The sequence below is a fragment of the Hyperoodon ampullatus genome (genome assembly GCF_949752795.1).
Source record: "Hyperoodon ampullatus genome assembly, chromosome: 1".
Taxonomy (NCBI): Eukaryota; Metazoa; Chordata; class Mammalia; order Artiodactyla; family Ziphiidae; genus Hyperoodon; species Hyperoodon ampullatus.
The window spans coordinates 114,522,008-114,539,959 of record NC_136914.1 but is presented as its reverse complement, the minus strand read 5'-3'; the positions used below and the strand labels follow the sequence as shown (position 1 = coordinate 114,539,959).

General features: G+C 35.3%; 1 protein-coding gene across 2 annotated transcripts in view; it reads left to right on the top strand.

The window, feature by feature from the left end:
- LOC307056818 (zinc finger protein 33B-like) overlaps positions 1-17,952 on the top strand; it is a 50,168-nt gene that overhangs the window by 1,773 nt on the left and 30,443 nt on the right. For both annotated transcript variants that reach the window (XM_079709780.1, XM_079709779.1), the window contains exons 3-4: positions 14,077-14,221; positions 14,872-14,967. In XM_079709780.1, coding sequence (XP_079565906.1) covers positions 14,077-14,221; positions 14,872-14,967 — 241 coding nt within the window. The remainder of the gene's footprint in view (positions 1-14,076; positions 14,222-14,871; positions 14,968-17,952) is intronic.

Below are 17,952 nucleotides of genomic sequence, written 5' to 3'. Positions count from 1 at the left end.
CAAGAGAGGGTTCAAATAATCAATTTTATGATAGTCTTACTAATTTTGGTATACAACTTAGTGTGTTTAGATGAATAAATGGCCTGCACACCTATTACAAAATTACTTTATCTTAGCCCAGCTGTGTGTACAAGTTCTGCAGCAGATGGTTCAAAGTTAAATTCTCTGGTAAATGTTTCTGAGCCTCTCAGTCAGATTTCATCCCATAGCATTCTGTCTTGGTTCTTCTCCACTTCAGAATCTATTCAGGTCACCAGTGACTTAATTGTAGTTGCCTTCCTTGAACAACTGCTACATTACCCTACTGACTGCTCTCTCCTGGAAAGTCTCCTTTGTCTACTTCTGATACCACTTTTCTGATGGCTTTTTCCTGGAGTCTTCCTCATTATGCCCCATAGTTCAGTTCCGAGTCTAGTTCCAAGTTTTACTAGTCTTCTTATTTTACCCCTGTATGTACACTGGAAAAATATATAGTTAGCTGAACAATACTGTATATTGTTTTGGGTGCTTTTAAAAAATATGTAAATTATTTTAACGTATGTATGATACACATTTTTCTCCCAATTCACTAATAATTTGAGATCTATCCATATGTAGTTTATTTTATTCCTTTTAAAGTTATGTTTTCCCATTCTAGGTATTTTATTGGTAGACATTTAGATGATTTCCATTTTTCAGTAATATGAACAGTGCTGCTATGAATATCCGTGTCATTCTCTCCGCACAAATACGAGTGTATCTCTAGACTCTAGAGCAGTGCTTCTCAAAGTGAGACTCTTTGGCCAGAAGCAGCAGCAGCACCTGGAAACTTGTTTGAAATGCAGATTCTCATGCCCTATCTCAAACGTAGTGGAAAAGGAATTCAGGGGTGGGGCTCAGCAGTCTGTTTTAACAAGGTGTTCATGTGATGCTGATACCTGCTGAGTTTAAGAATCACTGCTCTAGTGTTCTACGATTAATATTTTTGAGTTATAGGATATGAGGATTTCTAATTTTTCTATGTACCTTGTTATTCTTTAGCAGACTACTTTTCTTCCCTCCTCACCAGATATAAAAGTTATTTCCTCAGTAATGGGTGAAAAACTTCACTGTTTAATTTTGTGACTGATTACTGAGGTTGTGCAGTTTTCATAAATTTATGGCTTTTCAGGTTGTTTTCTTCCACTGAGTTTTGTAAGCATTCCGTATGTATTCTAAATATAATCTTTCGTTATAATTGTTACTAATTATCTTTTCTCAGTATGTTTTTTGTCTTTTAATTTAATGGTATATTTTCTGTAACTTTTATGTTGTGATACAATCCTCCTGTGCTTTCTATTTATTTTTGGCTGCATTGGGTCTTTGTTGCAACGCACGGTCTTTCTCTAGTTGCAGCAAGCAGGGGCTACTCTTTGTTGAGGTGTGCAGGCTTCTCTCAGTGGTGGCTTCTCTGGTTGCAGAGCAGGGATTCTAGGCACACGGACTTCAGTAGTTGTGGCTCGCAGGCTCTAGAGTTCAGGCTCTGTAGCTGTGGCTCATGGGCTTAGCTGCTCCACGCCGTGTGAGATCTTCCAGGACCAGGGCCCGAACCTGTGTCCCCTGCATTGGCAGGCGGACTCTTTTTTAAAAAAATTAATTAATTAATTAATTAATTAATGTCTGCATTGGGTCTTCGTTGCTGCACGAGGGTTTTCTCTAGTTGCAGCGAGCGGGGGCTACTCTTTGTTGTGGTGCGCGGGCTTCTCATTGCGGTGGCTTCTCCTGTGGAGCACGGGCCCTAGGTGCACGTGTTTCAGTAGCTGTGGCACACGGACTCAGTAGTTGTGGCTCGCAGGCTCTAGAGCACAGCCTCAGTAGTTGTAGCACACGGGCTTAGTTGCTCCGTGACATGTGGGATCTTCCTGGACCAGGACTCGAACCCATGTCCCCTGCTTTGGCAGGCGGATTCTTAAGCCCTGTGCCACCAGGGAAGTCCCTGCTTTCTATTTTTAATTCTGTTTTCCTTACCCCAAGGGCCTAATGAAATTTTTCTTTATTTTGTCTAAAAATACCAAGCATGTTTTTAAAAAAAATATATAGTATCCTAATCCATCTGGAGTTTAAAAAATATATATATGTGTGTGTGTTTGTGTGTGTGTGTATATATATATATATGTAATGTGATTAAAGGACCTAATTTTATTTTGTCTGTCTGTGAAGAATAAGCACAATAAAAGGATAACACTTCTTGACCAAGCACCAACAAAACAGATTTGAGTGGGAGTGCCTGCCATATTTCTTCATTATGCATGCTGCTGGCTTGGACTGGGTAGATTTTGTCATGTTCACAAAGTATTCACTGAGTCTTATAAAGAATGAGAGTTGAGTTTTTCCGAATGCTTTCTTAACATTTTATGGGGGATATTTCCACATTTCTTAATAACTAATCTTTGTGTTCTGAAACAAGGCCCACTAGGTCAAGAAACATTATTCTTTTAATGATCTGCATAATTCTGTTCATCAGTATTTTTTCCATAAACTTGTCTATAGTATTATTATTTTTAAAATGTTTAATATGTTGCTTTTTATTTCTAACAGTTTTTCATTTGTGACTAATTTTTATTACAGATATGTATGTATTAGTCTTTCAAGGAACCAGCTTTTGGCTTCATTGATCTATAATTTTCATTAACTTCTACTTTTACCTTTATTCCTTGCTTCAACTGTCTTAGGTTATAGGCTATTTTTTTCCAACTTTTTGTTGAAGATGAGTTTATTTTAAAGCTTTTAAGTGTATGCATTTAAAGATGTAATTACCCTCTGTGTACCACTTTAACTTCAAAATCCAAGTATCAATATGTAGTGCTTTTTTTTTTTATATGCAGGCTTCTGTTTCTATTCTCATGCCTTCTTTGATCAATAAATTAAAGTGTATCTTAGTTTTTAATAAATCTTATTTGTATATGTATAGCAGGTTTATAGAAAAGTCACAGATCTTAACTATAGAACTCAATGAATTATTACAAATCCATTGCCCATGTAACTAACACATAGGTCAAAACAGATATTACTAGCACTCCTGAAGCTTCCCTTGTGCCCCTCTCACCATCCCAATACCTCCCTGGTGATTCATTTACATATAATCTGTGGCTTTAGTGGAGAAGTTCAGTAGTGAAGTGACAGAGACCAGTGGGCCCTCAAAGCCTAAAATATTTACTATCTGACTGTTTACAAAGAAAAGTTTGCCAATTTCTAGATTAGTTTATTAAGTTTGTTAGTGTAGGTGTTATTTGTATCCTGTTTAAAATTAATTTTCCTACTCCAAAGTCGTGAGGTTAATCTCCTTTGTTATTTTAAAAATATTTATTGTTTTGGCTTTCACATTTATGCCTGTTTTAATGGAATTGATGTTCACTTTTGTATGTGGAAGAGATCAGGTTACTTTTTTCCCCATGCAGTTTATCTATAATCATTTTTGAAAAATGATTCAACCCACTGTTTTGTATCTTAAAAACTGTGTAAAAAGAAAATTCTCTGTGTGATGTCAGATCTTTGAAGTTTGTTGAAATCTGCTTTGCGTCCCAGACTGTGGTCAATTTTGGTACAAAAGGTCTGTGTAAACTTGAAAAGTATATATATTCTGCAATTTAGGGTGCATTTTTTCATTTATCTTTAGCTGCTTTTAAGATTTTCCATTTATCTTCAGTCTTTCATAGTTTTCATCCATGATCCATCTTGCCATCTTTTTTTCCTTCATTATTTTAACCACAGATTAAACAATTGTTAAATCTGTGTCAGGTAATTCCAACACCTGAAACTCCCATGTATCTAACTTAAGCTTGAGTTTTTGGAAAAAATATACTAAGTTATTCATTCAGCAAATATTTTTTGAACTTTAGTTCAAAATTATAGACTGTTTTTAAGTGTTTGGAAAACATAGTGGGAACAAAATAATCTGCTTTACTGAAACCTAGTTGGAATCTGGAGTGTTCTGGTTGGACATGCTGAATTACTCTCTTAATAGACTGGTGTGAATTGAGATTGCCGAAGTTTTATTTACAATTTTGTATCAGAATTAAATATGACCTGTTCTTGACAAATATTTTGTTTTGGTATTAAGTATGTGATAGTTATGTATTTTCCTGTGGTATGGGCTGTTTAAATTACAACATGGGTTGCCATTTTATTTATTGCTGGCTAGACTTTTAATTCTAAAAACAACTGGCACTGGTGGGTTTTTTGTGGTAGATCTTTAAGATCTTTAGTTGATTTTTTTAAAAATAAATTTATTGATTTATATTTTTTTATTTTATTTTTGGCTGTGTTGGGTCTTCGTTGCTATGCGCGGGCTTTCTCTAGTTGCGGTGAGCGGGGGCTACTCTTCGTTGTGGTGTGCGGGCTTCTCATTGTCATGGTCTCTCTTATTGCAGAGCATGGGCTCTAGGCACGCAGGCCTCAGTAGTTGTGGCACGTGGGCTCAGTAGTTGTGGCTTGTGGGCTCTAGAGCTCAGGCTCAGTAGTTGTGGCACACGGGCTTAGTTGCTCCACGGCATGTGGGATTTTCCCAGGCCAGGGCTCAAACCCATGTCCCTTGAATTGGCAGGCAGATTCTTAACTACTGTGCCACCAGGGAAGCCCTTCAATTGATTATTAAATCATATTTTTGGCTTTTGATCTTTAGACTAATTTTCCATCTATTTCTAAATCAATTTTGGTAGTTTCTTAAAGTTTCTAAAGAAAACATCTATTTCCTCTGGGATTTCATATAACATTTTCTTTTGTTTTCCTACCTCCTGTATTTTCATGGATATGTGAGTGTGTCTTAATCATAGTATCTTTATACTTAACAGTAGTTTTTTCCTTATGTTATTGGCTTTTATGATATCTGGTGCCAAAAAGAAAATTACCCAAATTACAGTAGGTCCCCTACATACGAACCTTGAAGTTGCGAACTTTCAAAGATGCAAATGTGTGTTCCCATGTCCAGTCATGTAAGTTAGTTCACATGTCTAGCTTACATTGTCACATGTAGCTTGCCCTCCGTCTCCTATTGCTGACTATCCTTCAGCTCTACTATTTCCCACCTCCTCTCCCTCCTCCAGTCAGTAACTCTTCTTGCCTGTTCACTCAGTGCCAGCCCCTGGATGGCAGCTGTTGTACTGTACTACTGTACTTTTCAAGGGACTGTACTGTAAGATGAAAAATGTTTTCTTTATTTTTTGTGTTTGTTTTTTTATGTATTATTTGTGTGAAAAGTATTATAAACCTATTACAGTACAGTACTATATAGCCGATTGTGTTAGTTGGGTACCTAGGCTATCTTTGTTGGACTTACAAACAAATTGGACTTACGAATGTGTTCTCAGAACAGAACTCGTTCATATGTCGGGGACTTAGTGTATTTCTCTCCTTGGAGAATCATTTTTGCTCATTTAATTCTTTTGGCCCTCAGTGTTACCTTATCTCATGTAAATATAGCCAAACCTACTTTTATTTTACTTATATTTTCTGCAGCATGTTTGATTTTTTGCCCATCATTTTATTTTCAAATTTTCATGTTCTTTTCTTACAAATAACCTGTGGCAGGTTTTGTTTTTCAAGTCAGGTATGTCTGTCACCGATAAGAAATTCAGCACATTCATATGCCATCTTATAGCTTAGTTGCTGTTTTTGCTATTTAGTTTAATATATATCTTAGTATGACATCATTGATATTTTTTATGTTCTTCATATTATATTTTTTGTCATACTTTCTGGTTCTTTATGCACTGCTAGTCACATTTATTTTCTTTTTTTTCTAATTTGGTAGATTGCTGCTTTTTGGTTCTGATTACCAACACATTAGTAACTGTTGTAATTGAATCTGTATTTCTTTATTAACATGTATATTAAATAATACTTTCTCATCAAGATTTTTTGATTGTCCATTGCTCGTCTTTCATCCAAGCTAGAGAAGAACTTCAGAAAAATTTTTTATTTCCACGTCACTCCTAAAAAAGTGCCTTGATTTTGTTTTGATATTTCATACTTTTTTGTTTCAGGCTATTCATTTCACAAAGAGTATATCAGTTTTATTTCAGAGACTTTCAGTCAAACGGATGTTATAAATTCCAAAAAATATTTGTATTTTTTTCCTCAGTTCATTGAAGTAAAGTGTACATAACTTAAGTGTCAAACTTAAGTATCACATGAGATTCCCTGGTGCTCCAAGTTCCTCATTATTCTGACTTCTGTTATTGTTGATTTCTTTTGCTTCTATGTCTGGCTTTCACTCGATATAGTTTCTGTGAGATTCATTCCTTTTGCTAAGTATATCTATTTCTTTTTATTGCTGTATAGTATTCCACTATATGACTGTGCTACCGTTTATTTCTCCATTGTATTGGTGGGCATTTGGGCTCTCTCTAGGTTTTGGCTATTATAAACAAAACTGCTGTGAACATTTTCTACAGGCCTTTGGTTAAGAAAAACACACATGTTGGGTGTGTAACTAGGGGAGGAATTACTATATATAGCTTGAGAAGAAATTCCCAAATGTTTTTCCAATGTGTATATGTTTACTTATACTCCCACTAGCAAGGTATGAAGGTTTCAGTTGCTTCATGTTCTTGCCAATAATCTCCATTTGGTGTTTTCTGACTTTTTCGTTTTAGACATCTAAGTGTGTATAGTGGTATGTCATTGTGGTTATCATGTGAGAGTAAGATAGGATGTCGGCAGTAGATAGGGGCATGAGGGAACTTCTGGATTTAAGGTAAAGTTTTGTTTCTTGACCTGGATTCTGGTTAGGTGGGTGTGTTCACTGTGAAAATTCATTGAGCCATTTGTACACTTAAGTACACTTGTGCATTGTTTTTGTATATATATTATACTTCAATAAAAATTACAAAAATCACAAAGAAAGAGGTGACAATGACAAATTAAGTTATCTAAAGAAGTCTGAAGAATAACATTAAGCCAAAACCAGGAGTCAGAATAAGATTACTTATTTTATACATGGGGATTAGGTCAACAAATATAATTGCATCAACAAATATAATTATACCAATAAATATAATAATATCAAGAAATGTAATTGTACATATTTCAAGTGTACAATGTGATGATATGATATGCATATATATTGTGGGATGATAACCAGGATCAAGATAATTGACACATTGATCATCTCACATAGTTAACTCTTTTTTTTTGACGGTGAGAATGCTTGAGATATACTCTCAGCAAATTTCAAGTATACAACACTGTATAATTAATTATAGTCACCATACTGTACATTAGATCCTCTGAAGTTATAATAACTGAAATTTTATACCTTTTGACTTACATCATTCCATTTCCCCATTCCCCCAGCCCTTGGCAACCCCCAGCAACCCCCATTTCATTCTCTTTCTATGAAATTGGCTTTTATTGTTGTTTTTGTTGTTATTTTTAGATTCCACATATAAGTGCCACCAGTAGTATTTTTCTTTCATTGTCTGACTTATTTCACTTAGCATAAGTCCAGCCACATTGTTTCCAGTGGCAGAATTTCCTTCTTTTTGTCGCTGAATAATATTCCATTGTATATATCCATTACATTTTCATTATTCATTCATATGTTGATGGACCACTTAGGCTGTTTCCATGTTTTGGCTATTGTAAATAATGCTGCAATGGACATGAGGGTGCAGCTATCTCTTTGGGATAGTGATTTTGTTTCTTTTGGGTTTATACCCAGAGGTGGAATTGCTGGATCATATAGTAGTTCTATTTTAAATTTTTTGAGGAGCCACTATAGTGTCCTCCATAGTGGCTGCACCAGTTTACATTCCTACCAGCAGTGCACAAGGCTTCCCTTTTCTCTACATCCTTGCCAGCATTTGTTATTTCTTGTCTTTCTGATAATAGCCATTTTAAGGTGTGAGGTGATATCTCCTTGTGATTTTGTTTGCATTTGATGATTAGTGATGTTGAACACCTGTTCATGTACCTGTTAGCCATTCATATGTCTTTGGAAAAATGCTTATTGAGGTCCTTTAACCATTTTTCAATTGGATTATTTGCTTTTTTGCTTTTGAGTTGTATGAGTTCTTTATAGATTTTGGATATTAACCCATTATCAGAAACATGTTTTGATATTTTCTCCCTTTCTGTAGGTTGCCTTTTCAGTTTCTTGATTGTTTCCTTTGCTGTGCAGAGGCTCTTACGTTTGATGTAGTTCTCCTAGTTTATTTTAGCTTTTGTTGCCTGTGCTTTTGGTGTCTTATCCAAGAATCATTGCCAAGAACCATGTCAAGGAGCTTCTTCCCTATGTTTTCTTCAGGGGTTTTATGGTATCAGGTCTTTTATGTATAAGTCTTTTATCTATTTCGAGTTAATTATTGTGAGTGGTGTAAGATCAGGGTCTAGTTTTATTCTTTTGCACGTGGATATCCAGTTTCCCCAACACCAGTTACTGCAGAGACTGTCCTTTCCCCCATTGTGTATTATTGGCACCCTGTCAAAAATAAGTTGACTACATAAGTGTGGGTTTATGTCTGGGCTCATTGTTCCACTTGACCACAGCTATTTTTATCACAGATAAGTCTCCCTTTCCCTGAAATTAATATTCACTTAATGTAACTTAATTGGTTCTTTATTCATTTTTCCAGAAACCATTTATGAATATTTATTATATGTCCTATTGTGTGCCAGAGGCTGAGGATTTTAAGAAGAATGAGATATATATTTATAACTCCTTATAAGGAGAAACTCTTAGAATTATGTAGGGCATTAAAACAAACACATAATTTTTGTATTATTACAAGTCCTACAGTAGAGATATAAACAAAATCCTGTTTTGTTTTCCTTAGGATATTTTTCTGGTAAAAAAAAAAAAAAAAAAGAAAAAGTGGGACTTTCAAGCTTAAGATAACTGTTTTTTACATTGAGTGATTTAACCTATTTTCATTTATTGTTGTTTGGTTTTAGTCCTTCCATCCACGGTATATTTATTTGTACTTTTTCTTGTTGGTTGTTCATTACATGTTTTATTTTATTCTGTTTTGTTTTTTCAACACTGAGCTTACAATGCAATATTCTGTTTTAACATAAGATACCTAAATTTTATCATCTCTCTCCACCTTACCTCTTCGTAAACTTATGTTACTTTACTTCTCATTCAGTGTACTCTCCCTCTTCAGATATTTAAGGAATCTCAGCCTTGTTACTCATGATATGTATCTGCATCAACAGATAAAAAATTTTTATTTACATGTTCTTTATTAGCAGCATAAGAAATTGTCACAGCTTCATATCTTTTGTTTCAGAAGGTATAAATTATCCTGTTGCAAATTCCTACAGCTGCTGGCTGTCACTTTACTAGCATCTTGTTATTGCTGCTTTTATGAATTCATTCACCATTTCATATATGCCATTTTCCTCCTTGTTTGCATTCTGGTTCTTTTGGTTTTGTTTTTTGCTATGTCATGATTCAGTAAAGTGTGTAAGGTGCATTCATCATAACTGTATACTGCTTTAAAAAAAAAAAACACATATATGTCCTAGTAACTACCAACTAGGTCAAGATATTTAATATTTCCACCACCCCTTCAGGTTCCTTTATGACCTTTCCAATCTTTAACAACTTCCCTTCCCTTATGTGGCACTGTTCTATCATTATTTGTTAATTTTGCCTGTTATTGAAACTTAGATGTATAGAATTAGTGTGTACACTTTTATATGAGGCTTTTTTCATTCAATATATGTTAGATTCACCCATGTTGCTGCCTGTACCAGTAGTTTATTCCTTGTATTACTGCATAGTGTTCTACTACATGAAAATACTATAATTTACTTACCCATTCTCCTTTTGAAAGGCATTTTTTCTTTTTATATCTAGTAGCTTTTTAGTTATAAAATTTTGTATTTTTTTAGTTTTTACTCTAGATATTACAGTTTGTATTTGTGATGTTGTTATATGTAATGAATATTTATTTGGGTGTTCCTCCAGGATTCCTTAACTTAGCTCCTAAAACTCTAATAATATCCCTAAGAGCTGTAGGGGCATCTGTTGTTATAATACTTAGTTTTTGTTCCCAGTTCCTGAAGTAGCTCCAGAGAAATTAAGGTGGAATTGGTGTCTTTTGCTGTTCATAACAAGCTGCTTTCAACCACACCTGAGTTTGTGTTAATGAGGTGACTTTTGGAATGCCTCTAAGAATGAGGTATGGGTACCAGGAACACTAACCATGTGATTAGAGGGTTGGAACTCTCTGAGGAGGGGTGAGGGGCTGGAGGCTGAATTAGTTGCTAATGACCTGTGCTTTAATCAATCATGGCTATATAATGAAACCTCCATAAAAATCCTTGAATTTATGGGATTCAGAGAGCTTCCAGGTTGTTGAACATGTGGAAGTACTGGGAGGGTGGCGAGCTCTGAGAGGGCATGGAAGTTCTGTATCCTTTTACCCATTCTTGCTTGGTGTATCTCTTCCTTCTGGGTGTTCCTGAGTTGTATCCTTTTATAATTAAACCATTAATCTAGTAAGTAAATCATTTTTCTGTGTTCTGTGAGCCACTCTATCAAATTATTGACCCAAAAGAGGAGGGTGTGGGAACCTTGATTTATATCCATTGGTGAGATGTACAGGTGACAATCTGCATTTTCAATTCGTGTCTGAAGTGGGAGTAGTGTTGTGGGACTGAGCCTGGGCTCTGACACTATAGTGTCAGAGTTAATTCCTTGGAGTGGGAAAAACTCCCACAAATTTGGTGACCTGAGTAGAGTAAAACAGAGGAATTGAGCTTTTCCTCTATAGTTTTCTTATTTTTGCCTACTTTAATAGTGCTTTACCACTTGACAGACAATACAAGAATCTTAAAACAGTTTAAGTATCCTTTTACTAGTGTTTTGCTGTATTTTACTTTTGTGTTTGTCACAGATTCCAGAAGACGTTACTTGTTGCTTTAAAGTCCATTTTCAGTTTTATTGATTACTTCCTGAAGTTTTGTGCTTCCATCAGGTATCATTTTCCATAACTGTAGTATTTCTCGTCTGTGTGTACTGTTGATAACTTTTTCAACCCTTATGTGGAAAATATATTCATTTCAGAAGAATGCTTTTGCTGGATTTGGAACTTTCTAGTGGCATTTTTCCTAGCTGCTTAAAATGACATTCCATTTTTGTTTTCTTATTTGCAAATGGCCTATTCAGATTTTTACCCAGTGTCTTCTCATTTTCATAGTTTCTGTTGAAGGGTTTGCTGTCAGTTTAGTTACCAAGATGACTTGCCCTTTTTTTTCCTCGTTAATTTATAAAATGTCTTTCTTTATTAGGGATAGGACTTCTTTGTCAGGTATATGTATTCCAAATGCCTTCTCCCACTCTGTGTGTTGAGTATTTATTCTCTTTCTGTCTTTTGATAAGGGTAGGTTCTTAATATTATAGTGTTATTATATAATTTGTGTCCCGTTTAAGAAATCTTTGCCTATCCTGAGGTCATGAAGGTATTTCTTATGGCATTTTCTAAAATTTTTATTCTTTTACTTTTCAAGTTTAGATCTATATACTGTCTAAAATATATTTCTCTTTACACTTAAGGTAGCAATAAATGTTCATTATATCAGTAATTAAACTAGCATCATTTATTCAAATGATTGTCCTTCCATTACCCTTGTCATAAATCAAGTGACATATATGTGTGGGTCTGTTTTTGGACTCTTCTTCCATTCTGTTGATATGAAAATTCTTATGCTGGTATCACACTATTTTAATTACGGTATATTGATAATTATACGTGATAAATGATACTCTTTCTGGCTTAATTTTTTTTCAAGATTGTCGATTTTCACATATTTCAGAATTAGCTTGTCTGGGATTTTGTTTGAAATTGCTATGAATTTGTACATCAGCATGGAGAGAATTGATATTTTTATAATATTATAATATTTTATAATATTGAGCCTGTCTATCCAGGAATTTGTTACATCCCTCCATTTATTTGGGTCTTCTTATTTTCCTTCATTTTATTTTTTGAGAAGATTTTCGTATTTTTCTTGCTATTGTGAGTTGTACCTTTAAAATATTTAATTTTCTGAAATTTGCTATACTGAACTTGTATCTAATTTCTAAAACTTTTATTCTGGATACTTTTATTTGGATTTTCTGTGTACTTGACTGTTGTACTATATTACTCTAAGAACTTCAGAAAAATGTTGAATAAAATTGGAGATAGTAGGTGTCTTTATCTTGCTCCTAATTTTAAGTGGGACACTTTCCATATTTTACCATTAAGTGTGATATTTGCTGGAGGTATTTGTAAAAATCCTTTATCACATTGAGAAAATTCCTTTCTATTTCTAGTTTGCCAAGAGGTTTTTTTTTTTTTTTAATCCTGCTTTTCTGTATTTACTGAGTTGGTCATATCATCATCTCTTAGGTTTAAAAACTATTCTTTCTTGTAATTCTACCTTTCAGAAAATTCCGTCGTGGCCTTCATGACCTGTTCTTTTTCTGTAAGCTAGTTAAAAAGTGATTTTCCCTCAGCTTCCAGTCTTTTTTATTTTCACTCTTAATTTTCTGAGAGCCTTCTGATTCATTCTTGATGACTTCAAACACTACTAAACTATTAATGTCTACCAAGTCCTTATTTTCATTCTACACCTCCAGTATTATGCTTCAGATTTATTATAGTTAAGACATATCTTGCTAAAGTACAGTGCCCAACCTATTTTCTTCTAATGTTGCTGGCTTGCTTTGTGACTCTAGTATCTGTACAGCTGTTCATGCATATACCCTGAGAAAACATTTCCTTTTCTGCCCGGGAATTGCTGATCACATTCTGTTGCTGTCTGTCTACTTTTTTTTTTTTTTTTTTGCAGTACGTGGGCCTCTCACTGTTGTGGCCTCTCCCGTTGCAGAGCACAGGCTCAGCGGCCATGGCTCACGGGCCCAGCCACTCCGCGGCATGTGGGATCCTCCCGGACCGGGGCACGAACCTGTGTCCCCTGCATCAGCAGGCGGACTCTCAACCACTGCGCCACCAGGGAAGCCCTCTATCTCCTTTTATCAGTGCTCTACTTGCATCCCAGTTTCTACCTTAGTAGTTTATGTAAATGGTGTTGTTTTGTCCTTTAGTTTTCCCTTCCCTTTTTTTAAAACAGAGAATTGGTTCTGATATAAAAACCTGGTCACATACTTTCAGTATATCCTTGAATCTCTTCTTTGGCTCCTCTTTCTCTGCAGCAGTGATCCCTCAAGTAGAGGCATGAACTCTGGATGATATCAAAAACAATACAATTGAATATCTTCTCTTATATGTTCTACAGACATTTCAAGTTCAGTAGTTCCAAAATCTTTCCTGTCTCATTTTCTACACATCCTAATTATTGTCTCTGAATTGAAGGATTGGAACCTAGAATATGTATTGTAGTGAAATAAAATAATAGACTTTTTTTACATTTTAAGTCTAAGAATAGAGCTAAAGTTCATAATAAATTTATTGTTAGTTTATTTCTATAATTTATAAATATAAACTTCTGTAGTGTTCAAAAATATTCTTTAACGTGGAAAGTTATCACATACTTTGGAGACTATTGGTCTGAAGTTACTCTGTAATCTGTTCCTTAAATACGTCCATGGCCCTTTTTCTTATCTCAACTCCTCCTCTGCTGTTTGCCTTTTTGCTCATTTCCTGAAGATGTTAGAGGGCCGCTGCCTTTGCCTGTGCCCTGGCCTTGTGTTCATGAAGAACACAGTGTTACTCTTTATCCAACAGCTGTTCTTCCTCAGTGAAGCTCAAAATAGAACTAGTTTTGCTTCTCATTTAATCTGTTATGTGTGTACTTTAACAATAGTGCTTGTAACATATTACTGCAAGTTTTCTTACCAGATTATATGCTTCTTGAATACAGGATGATTTTTAGTAATCTTAGTATTTCCAAGAACTAGCATAGTTCCAGATCCATTGTGGGGGCTTGATAATTAATAATTAATGCAATGGCAAAATATTTCTACTATGATTTCTCTTCTTCTCCCAGAGTATAAAGCAAAAGAAACATTCTGCAAACCAATTTGACAATCTGTAAACAGTAATTATGGTAAGGATTTGTTACCATACATCTTTTTCCATGTCACCTTAATTCTGAACATTTCAGATTGAACAGAAATTCCAGGGATCGGTATCATTTAAGGATGTGACTGTGGGCTTCACCCAAGAGGAGTGGCAGCACCTGGACCCAACTCAGAGGTCCCTTTACAGAGATGTGATGCTGGAGAACTACAGTAACCTTGTCTCAGTGGGTAAGGTCTGTTTATTATGTAATTCTAAATGGCATTTTAAAATTTTCTTTTAAACCCTAATCCTCAATTAGGGTTAGATTAAATTATTAGATCCTCATGGTAGGATTAATGCACTTACAAAAACAGGAGGAGAAAAGGGATCTTTCTGCGTTCTCCACCATGTGAGGACACAGCAAAAAGATAGCTATCTGCAAACCGGGAAGAGAGGCCTCACCAGATTCTGACCATGCTGGCACCTTGATCTCAGACTTCTCAGCCTCCAGACTGTGAGAAATAAATATTTGTTGTTTAAGCCTCCTGGTCTGTGGTATTCTGTTATAACAGCCCGAACTGACTAAGGCATCAAGTAATAATAAATGCATGAGAATCTTAAATCAGACCCTCATCCTGGCCACAAATTTATAATGAAAAAAATGCTTTTAGTTAAGAAGCATATGGACATTCTGTAGAGTTTAATGATATTTAAGATTGGACGTTAGGAGTCAATGTTTATTGGTCACTTTTGGGCACCAGGAAGACATTTGTATTTACTTCTCTAAGGAAATGTTCAGTGGCACTTTCATTAACCAGCTCTAGAAGCTTCCTCCTCTTTCAGAGGCCCTGAAGTCTAGGCCACCCGGTCCAAGTCCTAAATTATTTCATTTTGACAGGGTATTGTGTTACCAAACCAGAGGTGATCTTTAGGCTGGAGCAAGGAGAGGAGCCATGGATACTGGAGGAAGAATTCCCAAGACAGAGCTTCCCAGGTGAGTTAATGTGTACTGAACAAATGAACATCAGGGAATTTATTAGTCCAGAGGGTGACAACTTTAAAATGTGTTTTGAAGAATATCACATTAGAGAGTCTAATCCTTATAAGTGACTTAAAATACTGATTTTTTGAATCAAACCTCCAGATACCACTCTTACAAAAAATGTTCTCCTTTGGATTCACTTTTTGAATATTCATCATTCTGAAATTTGTCAGTAGTCCAGTTTTTGCCCATCTCATCTTTACTGTTGTTTTTCTTGGTTACTCTATGATTCTCAAAGCAATTTCAGTTGCCTGCCTTACTACCTCCATTGCTCTGCATTCCTATTGTTATTGGCCATTTTTTGACTTAAATAATTATTGAGTACCTGCTGTACTGTAAGAGCTGAGAGTGTAGTGTGAAAAAAATAATGTGTCTTAATGAGTTTATAGAAGTAGTTTTGTTAATGGCCACAGGCATGTGAAAAGATGCTCAACATCACTAATCATTAGGGAAATGCAAATCAAAACCACAATGACATATCACATCACACCAGTTAGAATGGTTAGCATCAAGAAAACAAGAGTTAAGATGTGTTGGCAAGGACGTGGAGAAAAGCGAACCCTTGTACACCGTTGGTTAAGATGTAAATTGGTTCAGCCACTTTGGAAAACAGTATGCAGTTTCCTCAAAAAATTAGAAATAGAACTAGAATATGACCCAGTATTATACTTCTGGGTTGTATACGCCCCCAAAATGAAAACAGGATATTGAAGAGATATATGCATTCTGATGTTTATTGCAGCATTATTCACAGTAGCCAGGGTATGGAAACAATCTTAGTGCCCATCAACAGATGAATGGATAAAAAAGATGTGATGTGTACAGTATGTATACACAGTGGAATATTATCTAGCCACGAGAAAAGGAGGTCATCCTGCCATTTGCAATACGGATGGGCTTTGAACACATTATGCTAAGTGAGATAAGTCAGATAGAGAAAGACAGGTTACTATATAATATCACTTATATGTGGAGTCTGAAAAAGCCAAACTCTTAAAAACAAGAGAGTGACGTACGTGGTGGTTACCAGAGGATGAAAGATGAGGAAATAGGACATGCTATTTAAGGGTACCAACTTGTAATCAATAAATAAGCCTTAGAGATCTAGTGAACAGTATAGTGAATAGAGGCAACAGTATGGTATTATAATCATCAAATTTGCTAAGAGACTAGAACTTAAAGAGACTAGAACTTAATTCGTCTAACTACTAAAATGAAATGATAATTATGTAACATGATAGGTGTGCTAATTATTGCTACAGTGGCAGTCACAGTATAGCTTATAAATTTGTCAAGGTAACATGTTGTACACCTTAAATTTATAAAGTATGTCAAATATATTTTAATTTTAGAAAAAGTAGTGTTTTTTTTTTTTTTTTTTTTTTTTTTTTTTTTTTTTTTTGTGGTACGCGGGCCTCTCACTGTTGTGGCCTCTCCCGTTGCGGAGCACAGGCTCCGGACGCGCAGGCTCAGCAGCCATGGCTCACGGGCCCAGCCGCTCCGCGGCATATGGGATCCTCCCAGACCGGGGCACGAACCCGTATCCCCTGCATCGGCAGGCGGACTCTCAACCACTGCGCCACCAGGGAGGCCCAAAAGTAGTGTTTTGATTTACATTTCCCTGATGATTAATGATGTAGAGCACCTTTTCATGTACTCTGTGGCCATCTGCATGTCTTCTTTGGTAAAATGTCTATTCATATCCTCTGCTCATTTTTAAATCAGATTTCTTTTCTTTTGCTGTTGAATTGTATGAGTTCTCTATGTATTTTAGGTATTAACCCTTTATCAGATACATAGTTGTAAATATTTTCTCCTATTAGTGTGTTGCTTTTTTCATTTTGTTGATGGTTTCCTTTTATGTGCTAAAGCTTTGAAGTTTGATGTAGTCCCACGTGTTTACTGTGCTTTTGTTGACTTTGCTTTTGTTTTCAAATCCAAAAAAAAAAAATCATTGCCAAGACCACTATCAAGGAGCTTATTACTGCCTATATTTTCTTCTAGGAGTTTTATGGTTTCAGATTTTATGTTCCTATCTTTAGTTCATTTTGAGTTAGTTTTGCGTGTGGCTGTACAGTTTTCCCAACACTGTTTATGGAAGAGACTCTCCTCTCCATGTTGTATATTCTTGGATCCTTTGTCTTAAATTAATTGATTATGTATGCATGGATTTATTTTGGGGCTCTCTGTTCTGTTCCATTGATCTGTGTGTCTGTTTTTATGCCAGTATCATGCTGTTTGATTATTATAGCTTTGTAGTATAGTTTGAAATCAGGAAGTGTGATACTTCCAGCTTTGTTCTTTGTTCTCAAGATTGCTTTGGCTATTTGGAGTCTTTTGTGGGTCCATACAAATTTTAGGATTGTTTGTTCTACTTCTTTGAAAAATGCTGTTGTAATTTTGATAGGGATTGCTTTGAATCTGTAGATTGCATTGGGTCATATGAACATATTAATAATATAATTCTCTCAGTCCATGAGCATGGAGTAACTTTCCGTTTATTTGTGTCTTCTTCGGTTTCTTTTATCAGTGTCTTATAGTTTTCAATATGTGGGTCTTTTATCTACTTGGTTAAATTTATTTTTAGATATTTCAGTCTCTTTGATGCAGTTTTAAATGGGATTGTTTTCTTATTTTCTTTTTCTGATAGTTTGTATTAATCTATAGAAACAACAGATTTTTGTATGTTGATTTTGTATCTTCCAACTTTACTGAATTCATTTATTAGTCCTAAAAGTTTTTTGATGGAGTCTTTGGTGTTTCCTATGTGTAATATCATGTTATCTGTAAATAATGACAGTTTACTTCTTCCTTTCTGATTTGGATGGCTTTTTTTAAAATTAATTAATTTATTTATTTGGTTGCACCAGGTCTTAGTTGTGGCAGGCAGACTCCTTAGTTGCAGCTTGCCAGCTCCTTAGTTGCGGCATGTGGGCT